The sequence below is a fragment of the Phyllobates terribilis genome, unplaced genomic scaffold (genome assembly GCF_046119375.1).
Source record: "Phyllobates terribilis strain yellow unplaced genomic scaffold, ASM4611937v1 Scaffold_8__6_contigs__length_399053987, whole genome shotgun sequence".
Taxonomy (NCBI): Eukaryota; Metazoa; Chordata; class Amphibia; order Anura; family Dendrobatidae; genus Phyllobates; species Phyllobates terribilis.
The window spans coordinates 375,584,524-375,603,855 of record NW_027362768.1 but is presented as its reverse complement, the minus strand read 5'-3'; the positions used below and the strand labels follow the sequence as shown (position 1 = coordinate 375,603,855).

Genomic DNA, 19,332 nt, shown 5'->3' with positions numbered 1-19,332 from the left:
ACACAGCTCGGCAGACAGTATCACACAGGATATGATTAGATACACAGCTCAGCAGACAGTATCATACATTATAGGATTAGATACACGGCTCAGCAGACAGTATCATACATTATAGGATTAGATACACAGCTCCAGAGACAGTATCACACAGGATAGGATTAGATACACGGCTCAGCAGACAGTATCACACAGGATAGGATTAGATACACAGCTCCAGAGACAGTATCACACAGGATAGGATTAGATACACGGCTCAGCAAACAGTATCACAGATGATAGGATTAGATACACAGCTCAGCAGACAGTATCACACATGGGATTAGATACACGGCTCAGCAGACCGTATCACACAGGATAGGATTAGATACACGGCTCAGCTGTCAGTATCACAAAGGATAGGATTAGATACACGGCTCAGCAGACAGTATCACACAGGATAGGATTAGATACACGGCTCAGCAGACAGTATCACACAGGAGAGGATTAGATACACAGCTCAGCAGACAGTATTACACAGGATAGGATTAGATACACGGCTCAGCAAACAGTATCACAAATGATAGGATTAGATACACGGCTCAGCTGTCAGTATCACAAAGGATAGGATTAGATACACGGCTCAGCAGACAATATCACACAGGATAGGATTAGATACACGGCTCAGCAAACAGTATCACAAATGATAGGATTAGATACACGGCTCAGCAGACAGTATCACACGGGATAGGATTAGATACACGGCTCAGCAGACAATATCACACAGGATAGGATTAGATACACGGCTCAGCAAACAGTATCACAAATGATAGGATTAGATACACAGCTCAGCAGACAGTATCACACGGGATAGGATTAGATACACGGCTCAGCAGACAGTATCACAAATGATAGGATTAGATACACAGCTCAGCAGACAGTATCACACAGGATAGGATTAGATACACAGCTCAGCAGACAGTATCACACGGGATAGGATTAGATACACGGCTCAGCAGACAGTATCACAAGTGACAGGATTAGATACACAGCTCAGCAAACAGTATCACACATGATAGGATTAGATACACAGCTCAGCAGTCAGTATCACACAGGATAGGATTAGATACACAGCTCAGCAGACAGTATCACACAGGATAGGATTAGATACACAGCTCAGCAGACAGTATCACACAGGATAGGATTAGATACACAGCTCAGCAGACAGTATCACACATGATAGGATTAGATACACAGCTCAGCAGTCAGTATCACACAGGATAGGATTAGATACACAGCTCAGCAGACAGTATCACACAGGATGGGATTAGATACACGGCTCAGCAGACAGTATCACACAGGATAGGATTAGATACACAGCTCAGCAGACAGTATCACACAGGAGAGGATTAGATACATGGCTCAGCAGACAGTATCACACAGGATAGGATTAGATACACAACTCAGCAGACAGTATCACACAGGAGAGGATTAGATACACAGCTCAGCAGACAGTATCACACAGGAGAGGATTAGATACACGACTCAGCAGACAGTATCACACAGGATAGGATTAGATACACAACTCAGCAGACAGTATCACACAGGAGAGGATTAGATACACAGCTCAGCAGACAGTATCACACAGGAGAGGATTAGATACATGGCTCAGCAGACAGTATCACACATGATAGGATTAGATACACGGCTCAGCAGACAGTATCACAATGGATAGGATTAGATACACGGCTCAGCAGACAGTATCACAATGGATAGGATTAGATACACGGCTCAGCAGACAGTATCACAATGGATAGGATTAGATACACGGCTCAGCAGACAGTATCACAATGGATAGGATTAGATACACAGTTCAGCAGACAGTATCACACAGGATAGGATTAGATACACAGCTCAGCAGACAGTATCACACAGGATAGGATTAGATACACAGCTCAGCAGTCAGTATCACACAGGATAGGATTAGATACACAGCTCAGCAGACAGTATCACACAGGATAGGATTAGATACACAGCTCAGCAGAAGGTATCACACAGGATAGGATTAGATACACAGCTCAGCAGAGAGTATCACACAGGATAGGATTAGATACACAGCTCAGCAGACAGTATCACACAGGATAGGATTAGATGCATGGCTCAGCAGACAGTATCACACAGGATAGGATTAGATACACGGCTCAGCAGACAGTATCACACAGGATAGAATTAGATACACAGCTCAGCAGACAGTATCACACAGGAGAGGATTAGATACCCGGCTCAGCAGACAGTATCACACATGATAGGATTAGATACACGGCTCAGTAGACAGTGTCACATGATGGGATTAGATACACGGCTCAGCAGACAGCATCACACATGATGGGATTAGATACACGGCTCAGCAGACAGTATCACAATGGATAGGATTAGATACACGGCTCAGCAGACAGTATCACACAGGATAGGATTAGATACACGGCTCAGCAGACAGTTTCACATGATGGGATTAGATACACGGCTCAGCAGACAATATCACACAGGATAGGATTAGATACACAGCTCAGAAGACAGTATCACACAAGATAGGATTAGATACACAGCTCAGAAGACAGTATCACACAAGATAGGATTAGATACACGGCACACAGCTCAGCAGACAGTATCACACAGGAGAGGATTAGATACACGGCTCAGCCGACAATATCACATATGATAGGATTAGATACACAGCTCAGCAGACCGTATCACACAGGATAGGATTAGATACACGGCTCAGCAGACCGTATCACACAGGATAGGATTAGACACACGGCTCAGCAGACAGTATCACACAGGAGAGGATTAGATACACGGCTCAGCAGACAGTATCACACAGGATAGGATTAGATACACGGCTCAGCAGACCGTATCACACAGGATAGGATTAGATACACGGCTCAGCAGACAGTATCACATATGATAGGATTAGATACACAGCTCAGCAGACAGTATCACACAGGATAGGATTAGATACACGGCTCAGCCGACAATATCACATATGATAGGATTAGATACACAGCTCAGCAGACAGTATCACACAGGATAGGATTAGATACACGGCTCAGCAGACTGTATCACACAGGATAGGATTAGATATAGAATAGGATTTTTCAGTATATTGATGTAACTGACACCAGAGAACAGTAGCTCACTCTGTTTAATACCTGGGTAATAATTTTCCAGCCCTGTATTGATATCACATGATGGTGGCAGAGAATCACCGGTGACATCTGGAGTCATTGATGCTGCCACCCTTCGCCCCCTGGAGACCCCCGGCATCTTCTCAGTCTCTTCGCTTCTTACTTAGTGATCGCTGTATATTCTCAGTAATATTTTCAGCAGCCAAGTTGAGATAGGCCGTGACTGACCACATGGTGGCGCTGTAATTCCTATTTTTATCATGTGGGTAATTCATGCAGCATCTTCACAGCTGAGCGTATAATCAGCATGTGTATATACCACTATATATATATATATTAAAAAAAAACTATATATAGCGAAAATAGAGGCTGCACGTCCTTCAATAAAATGTATTATTCCATGCCCAGGGTATGCGACATCTGATCTGTAAGGGAAGAGTCAGACGACTGTCGTATAACTCGGACGAGGATCGCATCTCAGTGCACGGACTGGCCGGCGGCTCTCCTGACCCGAGCGCGACAGCTGCATAGAAATACATGCAGGAGAGCCGCCGGCCAGTCCAAGCATTGCATTGCAATCCTCATGCAGGTTATACGGCCGTCTGACTGTTCCCCCTTTGCGGCTCTGCTATGCACCTATGGGGACTTTGTGGTTGGCTCTGGGTATGAGACTTGTGGCCAGCGCTTATAAGGATGCAGTGGCAGGCACTGTTATGGAGGCTGGAATACCTGTGACCCGTCCGGCCGTCTGCCTATGTTATGGGGCATTGTGGCATATACCTTGTGGCTCAGTAACAGCATAGGGCAGGAGTGTCATTCTTCTCTGCCTTCATCAGATTTAAGAGCTGTCTTTGATATGGTTCGGATACTTTCTAAGTTTACTGTAAAACGTGGGCATTGTGTTTGTAATCCTTTTACAAGGCAGTGAGCGGTGGCATCATTTAGGAAGGATAAAGTCCACATTTGTAGAAATACCATGGCATCCTACTTCTATTTGCCCAGGAACCTCCATTAATCTTGATCTGATCGTAGTCTGTATTATGATGTCGCCTCTGTGCCTGGCACTGTTAGCTGGCAATGTGTCTGGTACTGTCGTGCAAGTGCTGTGACTGGCACTGTTATGGGCATCACGCGGCTGGCACTATTCAGGGCAGGCAGGACTGGTACTGTTTTAGGGACAGGAGGGCACCAGGTCTCTAATCTTACATGGATATTGGGACTATAAAACTTTCACACCACTAATCTAATCCAACTAAGGATTCACTCTCTAAACTCAGTCTGTTTGTTTATTTAAATGTCCATTTATTATGCCGCCTCTGTCTTTTTTGTGCATATATTTGTGTTCCTTCAGATATTTTGTTATACCATGCCTGAGGAAGGGACCTAAGAAGTCCTGAAAGCTTGCTTTGTAACATCATTTATTTTATTATTTTTGTTAGCCATTAAAAGGTATCATAACTATAATATTATCCTGTTTTTCCACTAAGAGCAATCTTTGTTATGGGGACCACACGGCTGGCATTATTCAGGGAAGGCTCGGCTGGCATTATTCTGGGAAGGCTCGGCGGGCACTGTTCTGGGAAGGCTCGGCGGGTACTGTTCTGGGAAGGCTCGGCTGGCACTGTTCTGTGAAGGCTCGGCTGGCACTGTTCTGGGTAGGCTCGGCGGGTACTGTTCTGGGAAGGCTCGGCTGGCACTGTTCTGGGTATGCACGGCGGGTACTGTTCTGGGAAGGCTCGACGGGTACTGTTCTGGGAAGACTCGGCTGGCACTGTTCTAGGAAGGCTCGGCTGGCACTGTTCTGGGAAGGCTCGGCGGGTACTGTTCTGGGAAGGCTCGGCGGGTACTGTTCTGAGAAGGCTCGGCTGGCACTGTTCTGAGAAGGCTCGGCTGGCACTATTCTAGGAAGGCTCGGCTGGCACTGTTCTGGGCAGGCTCGGCTGGCACTGTTGTGGGAAGGTTCCTCTGGCACTGTTATGAGGCCCCTATGCCTTACATTCTTATGGGGCACTGTAATGCGGGTGAGGTGTTTGGCACTGCTACAGGATTTCTGTGGCTGGCACTGTTCTGGGAAGGCTCGGTGGACACTGTTCTGGGAAGGCTCGGCGGGCACAGTTCTGGGATGGCTCGGTTGGCACTGTTCTGGGAAGGCTCGGTTGACACTGTTCTGGGATGGCTTGGTGGGCACTGGTCTGGGAAGGCTCGGCTGGCACTGTTTTGGGAAGGCTCGGCTGGCACTGATTTGGGAAGGCTCGGCTGGCACTGTTCTGGGAAGGCTCAGTGGGCACTGTTCTGGAAAGGCTCGGCTGGCGCTGGTCTGGGCAAGCTCGGCTGGCACTGTTCTGGGAAGGTTTGGCTGGCACTGTTATGAGGCCCCTATGCCTTACATTCTTATGGGGTACTGTAATGCGGATGAGGTTGGCACTGGTCTGGGAAGGCTTGGCGGGAACTGTTCTGGGAAGGCTCGGCGGGCACTGTTCTGGAAAGGCTCGGTTGGCACTGTTCTGGGAAGGCTCGGCTGGCACTATTCTGGGAAGGCTCGGCTGGCACTATTCTGGGAAGGCTCGGCTGGCACTATTCTGGGAAGGCTCGGCTGGCACTGTTCTGGAAAGGCTCAGCTGGCACTGTTCTGGGAAGGCTCGGCTGGCACTGTTCTGGGAAGGCTCGGCTGGCACTGTTCTGGGAAGGCTCGGCTGGCACTGTTCTGGGAAGGCTCGGCTGGCACTGTTCTGGGAAGGCTCGGCGGGCACTGTTCTGAGAAGGCTCGGCGGACACTGTTCTGGGAAGGCTCGGCTGGCACTGTTCTGGGAAGGCTTGGCTGGCACTGTTCTGGGAAGGCTCGGCTGGCACTGTTCTGGGAAGGCTCGGCGGGTACTATTGTGGGAAGGCTCTGCTGGCACTGTTCTAGGAAGGTTCGGCTGGCACTGGTCTGGGCAGGCTCGGCTGGCACTGTTATGAGGCCCCTATGCCTTACATTCTTATGGGGCACTGTAATGCGGGTGAGGTGTTTGGCACTGCTACAGGATTTCTGTCGCTGGCACTGTTCTGGGAAGGCTCGGCGGGCACTGTTCTGGGATGGCTCGGTTGGCACTGTTCTGGGAAGGCTCGGTTGACACTGTTCTGGGAAGGCTTGGTGGGCACTGGTCTGGGAAGGCTCGGCTGGCACTGTTTTGGGAAGACTCGGCTGGCACTGATTTGGGAAGGCTCGGCTGGCACTGTTCTGGGAAGGCTTAGTGGGCACTGTTCTGGAAAGGCTCGGCTGGCGCTGGTCTGGGCAAGCTCGGCTGGCACTGTTCTGGGAAGGTTTGGCTGGCACTGTTATGAGGCCCCTATGCCTTACATTCTTATGGGGTACTGTAATGCGGATGAGGTTGGCACTGGTCTGGGAAGGCTTGGCGGGAACTGTTCTGGGAAGGCTCGGCGGGCACTGTTCTGGAAAGGCTCGGTTGGCACTGTTCTGGGAAGGCTCGGCTGGCACTATTCTGGGAAGGCTCGGCTGGCACTATTCTGGGAAGGCTCGGCTGGCACTATTCTGGGAAGGCTCGGCTGGCACTGTTCTGGAAAGGCTCAGCTGGCACTGTTCTGGGAAGGCTCGGCTGGCACTGTTCTGGGAAGGCGCGGCTGGCACTGTTCTGGGAAGGCTCGGCTGGCACTGTTCTGGGAAGGCTCGGCTGGCACTGTTCTGGGAAGGCTCGGCGGGCACTGTTCTGAGAAGGCTCGGCGGACACTGTTCTGGGAAGGCTCGGCTGGCACTGTTCTGGGAAGGCTTGACTGGCACTGTTCTGGGAAGGCTCGGCTGGCACTGTTCTGGGAAGGCTCGGCTGGCACTGTTCTGGGAAGGCTCGGCGGGTACTATTGTGGGAAGGCTCTGCTGGCACTGTTCTAGGAAGGTTCGGCTGGCACTGGTCTGGGCAGGCTCGGCTGGCACTGTTATGAGGCCCCTATGCCTTACATTCTTATGGGGCACTGTAATGCGGGTGAGGTGTTTGGCACTGCTACAGGATTTCTGTCGCTGGCACTGTTCTGGGAAGGCTCGGCGGGCACTGTTCTGGGATGGCTCGGTTGGCACTGTTCTGAGAAGGCTCGGTTAGCACTGTTCTGGGAAGGCTCGGCTGGCACTGTTCTGGGATGGCTCGGCCGGCACTGTTCTGAGAAGGCTCGGTTGGCACTGGTCTGGGAAGGCTTGGCGGGAACTGTTCTGGAAAGGCTCGGCGGGCAATGTTCTGGGAAGGCTCGGCTGGCACTGTTCTGGGAAAGCTCGGCGGGCACTGTTCTGGGAAGGTTCGGTGGGCACTGTTCTGAGAAGGCTCGGTTGGCACTGTTCTGGGAAAGCTCGGTGGGCACTGTTCTGGGAAGGTTCGGCGGGCACTGTTCTGAGAAGGCTCGGTTGGCACTGTTCTGGGAAGGCTCGGCTGACACTGTTCTGTGAAGGCCCGGCTGGCACTGTTCTGAGAAGGCTCAGCGGGCACTGTTCTGGGAAGGCTCGGTGGGCACTGCTCTGGGTAGTCTCGGCTGGCACTGTTCTGGGAAGGCTTGGCTGACACTGTTCTGGGAAAGCTCGGTGGGCACTGTTCTGGGAAGGTTCGGCGGGCACTGTTCTGAGAAGGCTCGGTTGGCACTGTTCTGGGAAGGCTCAGCTGACACTGTTCTGTGAAGGCTTGGCTGGCATTGTTCTGGGAAGGCTCGGCGGGCACTGTTCTGGGAAGGCTCGGCGGGCACTGTTCTGGGAAGGCTCGGCTGGCACTGCTCTGGGAAGGTTCGGCGGGCACTGTTCTGTGAAGGCTCGGTTGGCACTGGTCTGGGAAGGCTCAGCTGGTACTGTTCTGGGAAGGTTCGGTGGGCACTGTTCTGAGAAGGCTCGGTTGGCACTGTTCTGGGAAAGCTCGGTGGGCACTGTTCTGGGAAGGCTTGGCGGGCACTGTTCTGGGAAGGCTCGGCTGGCACTGCTCTGGGAAGGTTCAGCGGGCACTGTTCTGTGAAGGCTCGGTTGGCACTGGTCTGGGAAGGCTCAGCTGGTACTGTTCTGGGAAGGTTCGGTGGGCACTGTTCTGAGAAGGCTCGGTTGGCACTGTTCTGGGAAAGCTCGGTGGGCACTGTTCTGGGAAGGTTCGGCGGGCACTGTTCTGAGAAGGCTCGGTTGGCACTGTTCTGGGAAGGCTCGGTGGGCACTGTTCTGAGAAGGCTCGGTTGGCACTGTTCTGGGAAGGTTCGACGGGCACTGTTCTGAGAAGGTTCGGCGGGCACTGTTCTGAGAAGGCTCGGTTGGCACTGTTCTGGGAAGGCTCGGCTGACACTGTTCTGTGAAGGCTCGGCTGGCACTGTTCTGTGAAGGCTCGGCGGGCACTGTTCTGGGAAGGCTCGGCGGGCACTGTTCTGGGAAGGCTCGGTGGGCACTGCTCTGGGTAGTCTCGGCTGGCACTGTTCTGGGAAGGCTTGGCTGACACTGTTCTGGGAAAGCTCGGTGGGCACTGTTCTGGGAAGGTTCGGCGGGCACTGTTCTGAGAAGGCTCGGTTGGCACTGTTCTGGGAAGGCTCAGCTGACACTGTTCTGTGAAGGCTTGGCTGGCATTGTTCTGGGAAGGCTCGGCGGGCACTGTTCTGGGAAGGCTCGGCTGGCACTGCTCTGGGAAGGTTCGGCGGGCACTGTTCTGTGAAGGCTCGGTTGGCACTGGTCTGGGAAGGCTCAGCTGGTACTGTTCTGGGAAGGTTCGGTGGGCACTGTTCTGAGAAGGCTCGGTTGGCACTGTTCTGGGAAAGCTCGGTGGGCACTGTTCTGGGAAGGCTTGGCGGGCACTGTTCTGGGAAGGCTCGGCTGGCACTGCTCTGGGAAGGTTCAGCGGGCACTGTTCTGTGAAGGCTCGGTTGGCACTGGTCTGGGAAGGCTCAGCTGGTACTGTTCTGGGAAGGTTCGGTGGGCACTGTTCTGAGAAGGCTCGGTTGGCACTGTTCTGGGAAAGCTCGGTGGGCACTGTTCTGGGAAGGTTCGGCGGGCACTGTTCTGAGAAGGCTCGGTTGGCACTGTTCTGGGAAGGCTCGGTGGGCACTGTTCTGAGAAGGCTCGGTTGGCACTGTTCTGGGAAGGTTCGACGGGCACTGTTCTGAGAAGGTTCGGCGGGCACTGTTCTGAGAAGGCTCGGTTGGCACTGTTCTGGGAAGGCTCGGCTGACACTGTTCTGTGAAGGCTCGGCTGGCACTGTTCTGTGAAGGCTCGGTTGGCACTGCTCTTAGAAGGCTCGGTTGGCACTGGTCTGGGAAGGCTCGGCGGGTACTGTTCTGGGCAGGCTCGGCTGGCACTGGTCTGGGAAGGCTCGGCGGGCACTCTTATGAGGCCCCTATGCCTTACATTCTTATGGGGCACTATAATGCGGGTGAGGTATTTGGGACTGCTACAGGGTTTCTGTGGCTGGCACTGTACATGGCATGGTACTATCCTGGGACTTCTCTGTAAAGTTTTAGATTTTGTCCTTTTATTTTCCTTGACCACTGACACCTCCTCACTGTTGTCCTCGTCCGATCCATAGTAAGTTATGGTGACGCTGAATCATGGCGACCGTTCCCTCCAGACCATGAACATCCTGCGCTGACGCCAACAGTTTGGCACAGGGAAGCTTTCCAGACACTGGCAGCAGCCGGCGGTGGCTATACGGGGGGCACGTGACTCTATGAATGGACCCTGGAGGAGGGGGGCACGTAATTTCATCTCCTGTTGTAGGAGTTAATTATTTCAGTCAAAACTCTAAAAACTGTTATATCAGCTTTACATTTCTCTTCCCTTTGGGATTAAAAAGTAAAAGCTTCGCCCCGAGCACTGGAAGCGCAAGTGTTTATCCGGAGCAGTGAAATCTGCATAATATCAGCTGTGGGTCCAGAAAAGGGGCTGAAAATGGTGGGAAATGAATGATGAAACCACAGGAGAAGCCTGAGTGTGACATAGCGTCCCCCACCCAAACCACCCCACTTATCCAGCTAATTCTTACCAATAAAGGGGACCTGGCTTACTCCAAGGAAATGGCTCCAGATGATCCAGACTATCTGTAATAGTCCTCTACTGGGAAGAAGAAGGCTCCATAAACCACAATAACCTGTATGCAAAACTCATAAACGGTTTGGGGTTTTGTTGACGGGTTCCCTTTAAATATTTCTCCATAACTGTGTAAAAAATCAGCTTAGGGCGCGATTCTCGGTGAACGCTAAACTGCAATAAGGTGTTTGTAGTAAATCCAAGGATGGAGGAGAAGTTAGCTACTTCCTTTCTTGTAGATGTCACCATTGAGCTCCTCTCCCCTGAATCCTGTGTCTTGCCTCAGGGATATGTAATTTTTAAAAGTCCATCCAAAACATCCAGGAGACTCTTAACTTTCTTGGTGACTTGACTTGCGAGCAAGCAAGGATTTTTTTTATTTTCACTGCTTCAGGAGCTCCGATATTATTATACTTAACTATCTGCAATGGAATTTACTGGGGACTAAAATTATGATTTCCAGAGGGGGAAGGAGACTGACTAGTGAACTTACTGGGGACTAAAATTATGGTTTCCAGAGGGGGAAGGAGACTGACTAGTGAACTTACTGGGGACTAAAATTATGGTTTCCAGAGGAGAAAGGAGACTGACTAGTGAACTTACTGGGGACTAAAATTATGGTTTCCAGAGGGGGAAGGAAACTGACTAGTGAACTTACTGGGGACTAAAATTATGGTTTCCAGAGGGGGAAGGAGACTGACTAGTGAACTTACTGGGGACTAAAATTTTGGTTTCCAGAGGGGGAAGGAGACTGACTAAGTGAACTTACTGGGGACTAAAATTATGGTTTCTTTCCAGACTAGTGAACCTACAGGGGACTATATAGCTTCCACAGGGGGAAGGAGACTGATTATCGAACTGACTGGCCACTATATTTACAGTTACTAGAAAGAAAAAGAGACTGAGTTATATATATATGGCTACCAAAGGGCAAAGGAGACTGGCTTGGGACTATATGCACAGCGGGCAGAGGTGGATGGATACTGACTGGAAACTTATCGGTGGCCATTATCTACAGATGCCAAAGGTTGAAGGAGAAACTGAGGCATATTCGTCTTTGCAGGTACCAGAGGGTGGAGCGGAGAAAGATGACTGACTGTGTACTATATTTACATCTGGCAGTAGGATGAACACTCAGTGGGGGCTGACTGGGGATATATTTATAGCTGCTAGAGGGTGAAGGAGACTGATTTTCAGATGCTAGATCAGAATATAGATTGACTGAGAAATTACTCGGCACTGGCATTTACAGTTCCTTGAGGGGGAAGGAGATCTACTGGGGACTATATTCACAGCTGCTCTCTTTGTAGGGACCTAGGGGGAGAACCTTCCTGGTGGCCAGGTGACAATAGCAGAAGTCAGACAGCTACTTCCTGCCACTGAAAATGAAGGCAGGAGAAATCTGTAGAGTAAAAAGTTGAGGACACAGGAGAAACAGACTGCACATAAGGAGTCAAGAGCAGGAAAGTTTTTTATTTTTAGCTGCAGATATTAATCCTATCACTTGATTAACTTTTTACGTTCTCTCGGCTGCAGGATTATATATATATATATATATATATACTGTATATAAAGAGAGATATGGCATTGTTGTAAAAATCAGCAGGTCGTCTGCCCCCCACCCTCCGCACTATTTCTGGATTTTGCAGGTCAGGATGAGAGTTCCTTCTGCCATAGAAAAGATGATGCGTCTTTCTGAGTGTAGAAAGCTGTGAGACATCAGATAAGCGAGGAAATGGAGGATTATCAGCTTGCGGTAACTTCAAAAGAATTAATCATATACCAGAAAGTTTGGCATTTCTGAAAGGGACGTCATCATTTAAAAGAAAGTTCTCAGCTTCTTAAAACTCAAGACGCTGGTACTGAAACTAGATAGTTCCTTAAAGAACCTGAACCTCTAAAATAAAATAAAAATCCTGCAAGTATAAGTCCATGATATCCTCATACTCTGCCCATCTGTTTCTGACTGACCAGGACTGGTCGACCAGCTAATGTGTATGGAAAGCTTCCACCTTTCCTCCAGTCCTCACATCTTCTTTATGTAGATAAACTACCACCAGAGGAGTCTGGGACGTCACCGAGGGGGCAGAGGAGTCAGAAGGGAAGGGATAGTCTGAAGTAGAAAGGAGGGGGGGGAGGAGGGAAAAAAGGAGTCTAGATGGGGAGAGAAACCTAGAAGGGGAAGAGGAGCATAGAGGGAGAAAAGGGTTCTGGAGGGGACAGAGATGGGGTAGACAGATGTCTGGAGGAAACAGAAAGAGGAGGGCAGAGGAGTCTACAGGTGGACAGTGGGGTCTAGAGGGGCATAGAGGGGTGTTTAGAGGGGACAGAAGGGTCTGGAAGAGAAAATGGGTCTGAGAGGTCTGAGGAGGACAGTGAAGTCTGGAGAGGGATGAGATGTGTCTTAGGGGCACAAGAGGGCCTGGTGGGGACATGGGGGTTTGGATGGGACATAAGTGTTTTGAAGGGACAGAGGAGTCTGACTGCAGCTTTTTCCTCTCTCCCCATTAACCACATGGAAGCTCGGCCTAGCAGAGTAGTCTGGCATTTTATGCAGGATTAGCACGTGGCATGCCGCAGTATACAATAATATCAGTTCTATACCATGCCTTTGGTCTAAGAGGTAACATCTCTCTGTCTGTCATCGTGAAGAGTGACATACCCGACATGCCAGTGCAAGGAGACTTATAGGCCATGCAGTGCTCCTATGGGAAGTTAAATATGCAAATTGCATCTTTAGAGAAGAAAAGGATTAGAACTCTAGTGCCACCTATAGGAAGCAGCAATCTTAAAAGTCAATATCGACCCTTTAACGAGCCTTGTCGCACGACTTAGGATAAAAGCCAAACCAGAATCTCAAATCAGTCCTAAGATCATGTGACCATTGGGAGCCAATGGGCTGGCAGCAGCAGTTTATAGGGGACTCTTGCCATGAGTAGAGGGTCCATGCACCATAGAAGCACGTTCATGTTCACACCTTGCAGGTCATGGGAGGTTTTCCTGGCACGGTGGCTATGGGCTGTTCACTCTGATGAATATTCGTAGGACCACCAGTCGCCGTCATGGACCATATGCTTTAGTAATGACTCCAGTCGTTGTATAATGATAGATATCACATCAGCACAATCGTCCTCCCCTCTCAGCACTTGCAGTTTCTCCTCTTTTTGCCCAGTTCTTCTGTCAGTTCCGGGCGGCTCCGAGCTGAGACATTATTTTGTTTGAAGTTTCGAACCTTCCGCTAATTAGAGCATCTGGAGGATTAATGGAGCAACGAGGGTATATCTACATAACGATGACTCCTACTGAACGGGTATATAAATCATGTACTAATATTTACTGCCATCACGACACAAGACGTAGGGTGAATGTACACAGAGACGTATGAATGGATAGATAGATAATAGATAGATAATAGATAGATAATAGATAGATAATAGATAGATAGATAATAGATAGATAATAGATAGAGGGATAGATGATAGATAGATAATAGATAAAGGGATAGATAGATAGATGATAGATAGATAATAGATAGAGGGATAGATAGATAATAGATAGAGGGATAGATAATAGATAGATAATATATAGATGATAGATAGAGGGATAGATAATAGATGGATAGATAGATAGATAGATTGATAATAGATAGATAGATAATAGATAGAGGGATAGATAATAGATGGATAGATAGATAGATAGATTGATAATAGATAGATAGATAATAGATAGATGATAGATAGATAATAGATAGATAATAGATAGAGGGATAGATAATAGATAGATGATAGATAGATAATAGATAGATGATAGATAGATGATAGATAGATTGAGGTCCCTTCCAACTCTACCATTCTATGATTCTATGAGGCTGGACAGACATCTGTCTGAGATGATCTAGTGAATCCTGCTTTGAGCAGGGGGTTGGACTAGATGACCCAGGAGGTCCCTTCCAACTCTACCATTCTATGATTCTATGATAGATAGATAGATAGATGATAGATAACAAGATAGATACATTGATAGATACTTATAAATCTACATAGATGTAGAGAGATATGAGAAAAAGATAGATATGTAAATAGATAGCTAGTAGAGATAGATAGATAGATAATCATATAGACAGACAGATAAATAGATAGGTAGGATTATATAATATGCAGTCAGCTGTAATCAGATGATTCGCTCCCTCCTCTGCAGAAGAGCTGACACTTGGATCATCCGCTCTTCCTCTCTTCTCGCTGCACCTTCCCATCTCCTCGTCTGTCCCTTTCTATCTGTTTAGCTCGGAGGAAGCCGCCGCTGTGGTTTATTGCTGTGTGAACATTAACGACGGGATGTATTTGTTCCACATGTCGCCGCGCAGTCCCCACTGACAGTATGTGAGCTCCGAACCGGGTAGAGCACTGCTCAGCCTGCGGAGAGCGACCCACCCATCACCCATCAGACATCCGGGAGAAGGAAAGCAAAAGAAGAAAGGAAGAAGGAAGGAAAGCGAAAGAAGAAGGAAAGAAAAGAGAGGGAAGGAGAAAAAGGAAAGACCTTGCTGCACCCTTACTGCCTGCCTTATATAGAGAGGGGGGAGAGGAGGATACCCTGTATCTGCCCGTACAGTCCGTGGAGACTCCGCACCGCTCCTCTCCTGTACACAGACCTTCTTAGATCAGGGAGCTGAACCCAACAGAGCCGAGCTCTCCTCCTCCAGGACCCCACAACTAAGCAGCCCATGAATAGGGTCAACAAGGTCCTGCGGAGCGTCAGGAGACCCTCCCGGAGGAAGAGAAGGGAGAACAGCCGAGCAACAGAGGATGAGGATGGGGAAGGAGACCAGGAAAGCCCCGAGGAGACCTGTGAGGACAGCCTGTGCAGCCTCAGCCTCTGCGTCAGCGGTAAGTGATGCCACATTTATACCCGGGGTCAACACTGCTGACCTCAGCGGCTTATAATAGTGCTGGAGCGTAATAAGAGGGGGGCTGTTATCATTCACAAGATATAGATGTCTCTGGAGGTTATATCATTACTGGAGCGTTATAAGAGGAAATGAGATCAGTCACATATGATGTAATAACACGAAAAAGAGCAAATTGCAGTAACATACAATCACCCACCAGATAATAAAATATAATACTTTATTAGAAAATAGTTAAAAAAGTACAAACATTAAAATAAAAGAAGTCAGCAGGAGAAATGACAAGATATAGAGGAGTGATGAAACTGTACAAAGAATAACACGATAATCAAAGCACAAGTATTTGACAATATACATGATCGGTGGCAGCATGACAGGGGATATGATTGCACAGGGCTGTCAGTTATATGCAGGAGCATGGGAAAGGCAATAGTGAAATTCCCATAGTAAGGAATAGCCGCAAACAATGGCCATGAATAAGCAGTGTATACAGTTAGGTCCAGAGATAATTATACAGTGACACGAGTGTTGGCAATTTAGCTGCTTACCAAAATATATTCACAACCCAGTTCTATAATCAATCTGGGCTTAAAGTGCCGACTCTCAGCTTTAATTTGAGGGTATTCCCATCCTAATTGGAGTAAGAGTTTATGAATTACAGCTCTTTAATATGTAGCTGCCTCTTTTTAAAAGGACCAAAAGTAATTGGACAGTTATCTCAAAAGCTCTTTAATGAGCTACATGGGCTTTTCCCTCATTAATCCATCATCAATTATGCAGGTAAAAGGTCTGGAGCTGATTCCAGGCGTGGCATTTGGAAGCTGTTGCTGTGAGCCCACAAAATGCGGTCAAAGGAGTTCTCAACGGAAGAGAAACAGACCATCATTAGACTGAAAAAAAGAACAAATCCATCAGAGAGTAGAAATGTTAGGAGTGGCCAAATCAACAGTTTGGTACATTCTGCAGAGAAAAAGAGCCCACTGGTGAGCTTGGGAACTCAAAAAGGCCTGGACCCCCTCAGAAGACTACAGTGGTGGATGATGGCAGAATCCTTTCCATGGTGAACAAAAACCCTTTCACAACTTCCACCCAAGTGAAGACCACTCTCCAGGAAGTCGGTGTCTCAGTACCTAAGTCTACCATAAAGAGAAGGCTTAATTAGAGCTAATACAGAGGGGTCACCACAAGGTGCAAACTATTAATCAGCATGAAAACAGAAAGGCCAGATGAGACTTTGCCAAAAAACATCTAAATAAGCCACACAGTTTAGGACAAACAAAACTAAGATCAACCTGTACTAGAATGATGGGAAGAAAAAAGTCTGGAGAAGGCTTGGAATGGCTCCTGATCCAAAGCACACCACACCCTCTGTAACACAAGGTGGAGGCCGTGTGATGGCGTGGACATGCATGGCTTCTAATCGCACCAAGTCACTAGTGTTTATTGATGATGTGACTGAAGACAGAAGCAGCCAGATGAATCCTGTGTGTACAGGGCGAGACTTTGGGCTCAAATTCAACCCAATGCTGCAAGGCTGATTGGACAATGCTTCACAGGATAGAAGGACAATGACCCAAAACATCCTGCGAAAGCAAAATGGAATATTCTGCAATGCATACTTGAGACAAAACATTAGGCAGAAAGAGCCACAAACAAGCAACAACTGAAGACACTGCATTAAAGACCTGGAAAGCCTCAAACTGGAGGAAACCCAGCAATGCTGACATCCCTGGACTCCAGACTTCAGGACGTTGCTGCTGCAAAGCCTCACACCGGAGGAAACCAGCGATGGAGACGTCCATGGCCTCCAGACTTCAGGCAGTCATTGCTGCAAAGCCTCACACCAGAGGAGACCAGCGATGGAGACGTCCATGGCCTTCAGACTTCAGGCCGTCCTTGCTGCAAAGCCTCACACCATAGGAGACCAGCGATGGTGACGTCCATGGCCTCCAGACTTCAGGCCGTCATTGCTGTAAAGCCTCACACCGGAGGAGACCAGCGATGGAGACGTCCATGGCCTCCAGACTTCAGGCCGTCATTGCTGCAAAGCCTCACACCGGAAGAAACCAGCGATGGTTATGTCCATGGCCTCCAGACTTCAGGCAGTCATTGCTGCAAAGCCTCACACCAGAGGAGACCAGCGATGGAGACGTCCATGGCCTCCAGACTTCAGGCCGTCCTTGCTGCAAAGCCTCACACCAGAGGAGACCAGCGATGGAGACGTCCATGGCCTCCAGACTTCAGGCCGTCCTTGCTGCAAAGCCTCACACCGGAGGAGACCAGCGATGGTGACGTCCATGGCCTCCAGACTTCAGGCCGTCATTGCTGCAAAGCCTCACACTGGAGGAGACCAGCGATGGTGACGTCCATGGCCTCCAGACTTCAGGCCGTCCTTGCTGCAAAGCCTCACACCGGAGGAGACCAGCGATAGTGACGTCCATGGCCTCCAGACTTCAGGTCATCATTGCTGCAAAGCCTCACACCGGAGGAGACCAGCGATGGTGACGTCCATGGCCTCCAGACTTCAGGCCGTCCTTGCTGCAAAGCCTCACACCGGAGGAGACCAGCGATGGTGACGTCCATGGCCTCCAGACTTCAGGCCGTCATTGCTGCAAAGCCTCACACCGGACGAGACCAGCGATGGAGACGTCCATGGCCTCCAGACTTCAGGCCGTCATTGCTGCAAAGGATTCTCTACAAAGTATCAAAAATGAATATTTTATTTATGGTAAAGTTAATTTGTCCAATTACTTTTGAGCCCCTGAAATGAGGAGATTTTGTAGAAAAATGGCTGCAATTCCTAAACGTTTCGCAGGATATTTATCTTCAACCCCTTTAATTAAACCTGAAAGTCTCCACTTTAATTGCATCTCCGTTATTTCATTTTAAATCAAAAATAGCGGCCTGCAGAGCTGAAATCTTGAAGATTTGGTCACTGTCCAAATATTTCTGGACCTAACTGTATATAGCAAGTGCTTACCCATAGCAAAGTATCGCCTCTGTCAACCCCGACACACGTTTCGCTAAGGCTTTTCCGAGGTTTAAGGTCTTTTTATATCCCAAATGCCAGGTGGAATGCCGCGTAATCGGCGCATGAGGGCGTCTGGAAGCTACATCAGTCCTGGAGCGTTATAAGAGGGGCTGATATCAGTATCCTTATGCCATATGTGCACTCATAGTGCCAGAGGCATCATGAAATAGCTGATAACAGGGAACAATAGATTGTGTTCAATTGCACTGCAAATACAAAGATGCTAAATTTCTGTTGCCGCGTCCCTTTAAGGCGTTCATTACTGTGCTTGTACTATAACACACCTGTGGTCTTCTCACAGGACGGACATCCATAAAGGCTCAATCTTACGGACTTTACTGATACATTTATAATGTAATATTTCTATACGCATTTCCTTCACTGATTTGTGAAACGTGTAGTCTGTGTACAGTCGTGGAAAGTTTTCAGACTTACAATTTTGTTTTTTACGTTTTGCCTCTTTAAGTGTTTTTCTCTGGTTACTGACGGACAATTATAAACATTTCATCAGTTTTTACACTTTTACTGACAAATACATGAAGTTTCTGTGGCGCCTCAATATTCCCAGCGCTGCCCCTTATTCTCCAGATTTCTGCCCTTCGCCCCGGCAGCTGGATATCGGCTTCTGGGCAGATCCTGACTGAAGGCCGCCGTTCTTATCTCATCAGAGCTTTGAGTTTATCACAATTTCTGGGTTTTTATTTATGGCTTTTTGAGGATTGACAGCAGGTTCTTTTCAGGGGTGTATCTGGTTTGACAGACAGTCGTTCTGGATCCGGCTGTAGAAGTTCGCTGTATTTGGCTTTGCAGACACCTTCTTGATTCTTTCATCTCTGTAGTGTAGTGGTATCCTTCTCTCGCTAGGACCCAGCAGTGATAGCCACCTTCTGCTGCTAATTGACACACCCTTGCTTGATATATAAAAACCCTCAGTGTCTCAAGAGAGCCACCGGTGATAGTACTATTTTCCCCTGCTCAGGCCTGGAGTACTAGCAGTCGACTAGTTTCTTCTTGGAGTTTCTTGGTGGATTATTGTTGTCTTCTCTCTGGTAACTTCTCAAGCTAAGTGTTTCCACTTGTCTGTTTTCCTTGTTTGTCTTTAGTTGCAGTGGGGGCTGACTAGTGCTCACCCCTTCCCCTCCCTACCTAGGGCCAAACTCTAGGCACAGTTAGGGATTAGGTATCCTGCTCAGCGATAGGTGCGGAACCTATT

The 19,332-nt window shown here is 48.6% G+C and overlaps 1 protein-coding gene across 5 annotated transcripts in view; it reads left to right on the top strand.

Annotated features, from left to right (window-relative positions):
* The window catches only part of GRIP2 (glutamate receptor interacting protein 2), a 335,176-nt gene that overhangs the window by 198,435 nt on the left and 117,409 nt on the right, over window positions 1-19,332 (top strand). For 2 of the 5 annotated variants that reach the window (XR_012247816.1, XM_073644981.1), the window contains exon 1: window positions 14,143-15,068. The exons of 2 other annotated variants lie outside the window; for them this stretch is intronic. Coding sequence is in view for 2 of the 3 variants with exons in the window: in XM_073644981.1 (XP_073501082.1) it covers window positions 14,906-15,068 (163 nt within the window). In the remaining variant the exon portion in view is untranslated. Of the gene's footprint in view, window positions 1-14,141; window positions 15,069-19,332 lie in introns of those variants that run through there. One more of the 5 variants, XM_073644976.1, reaches the window with a different exon arrangement.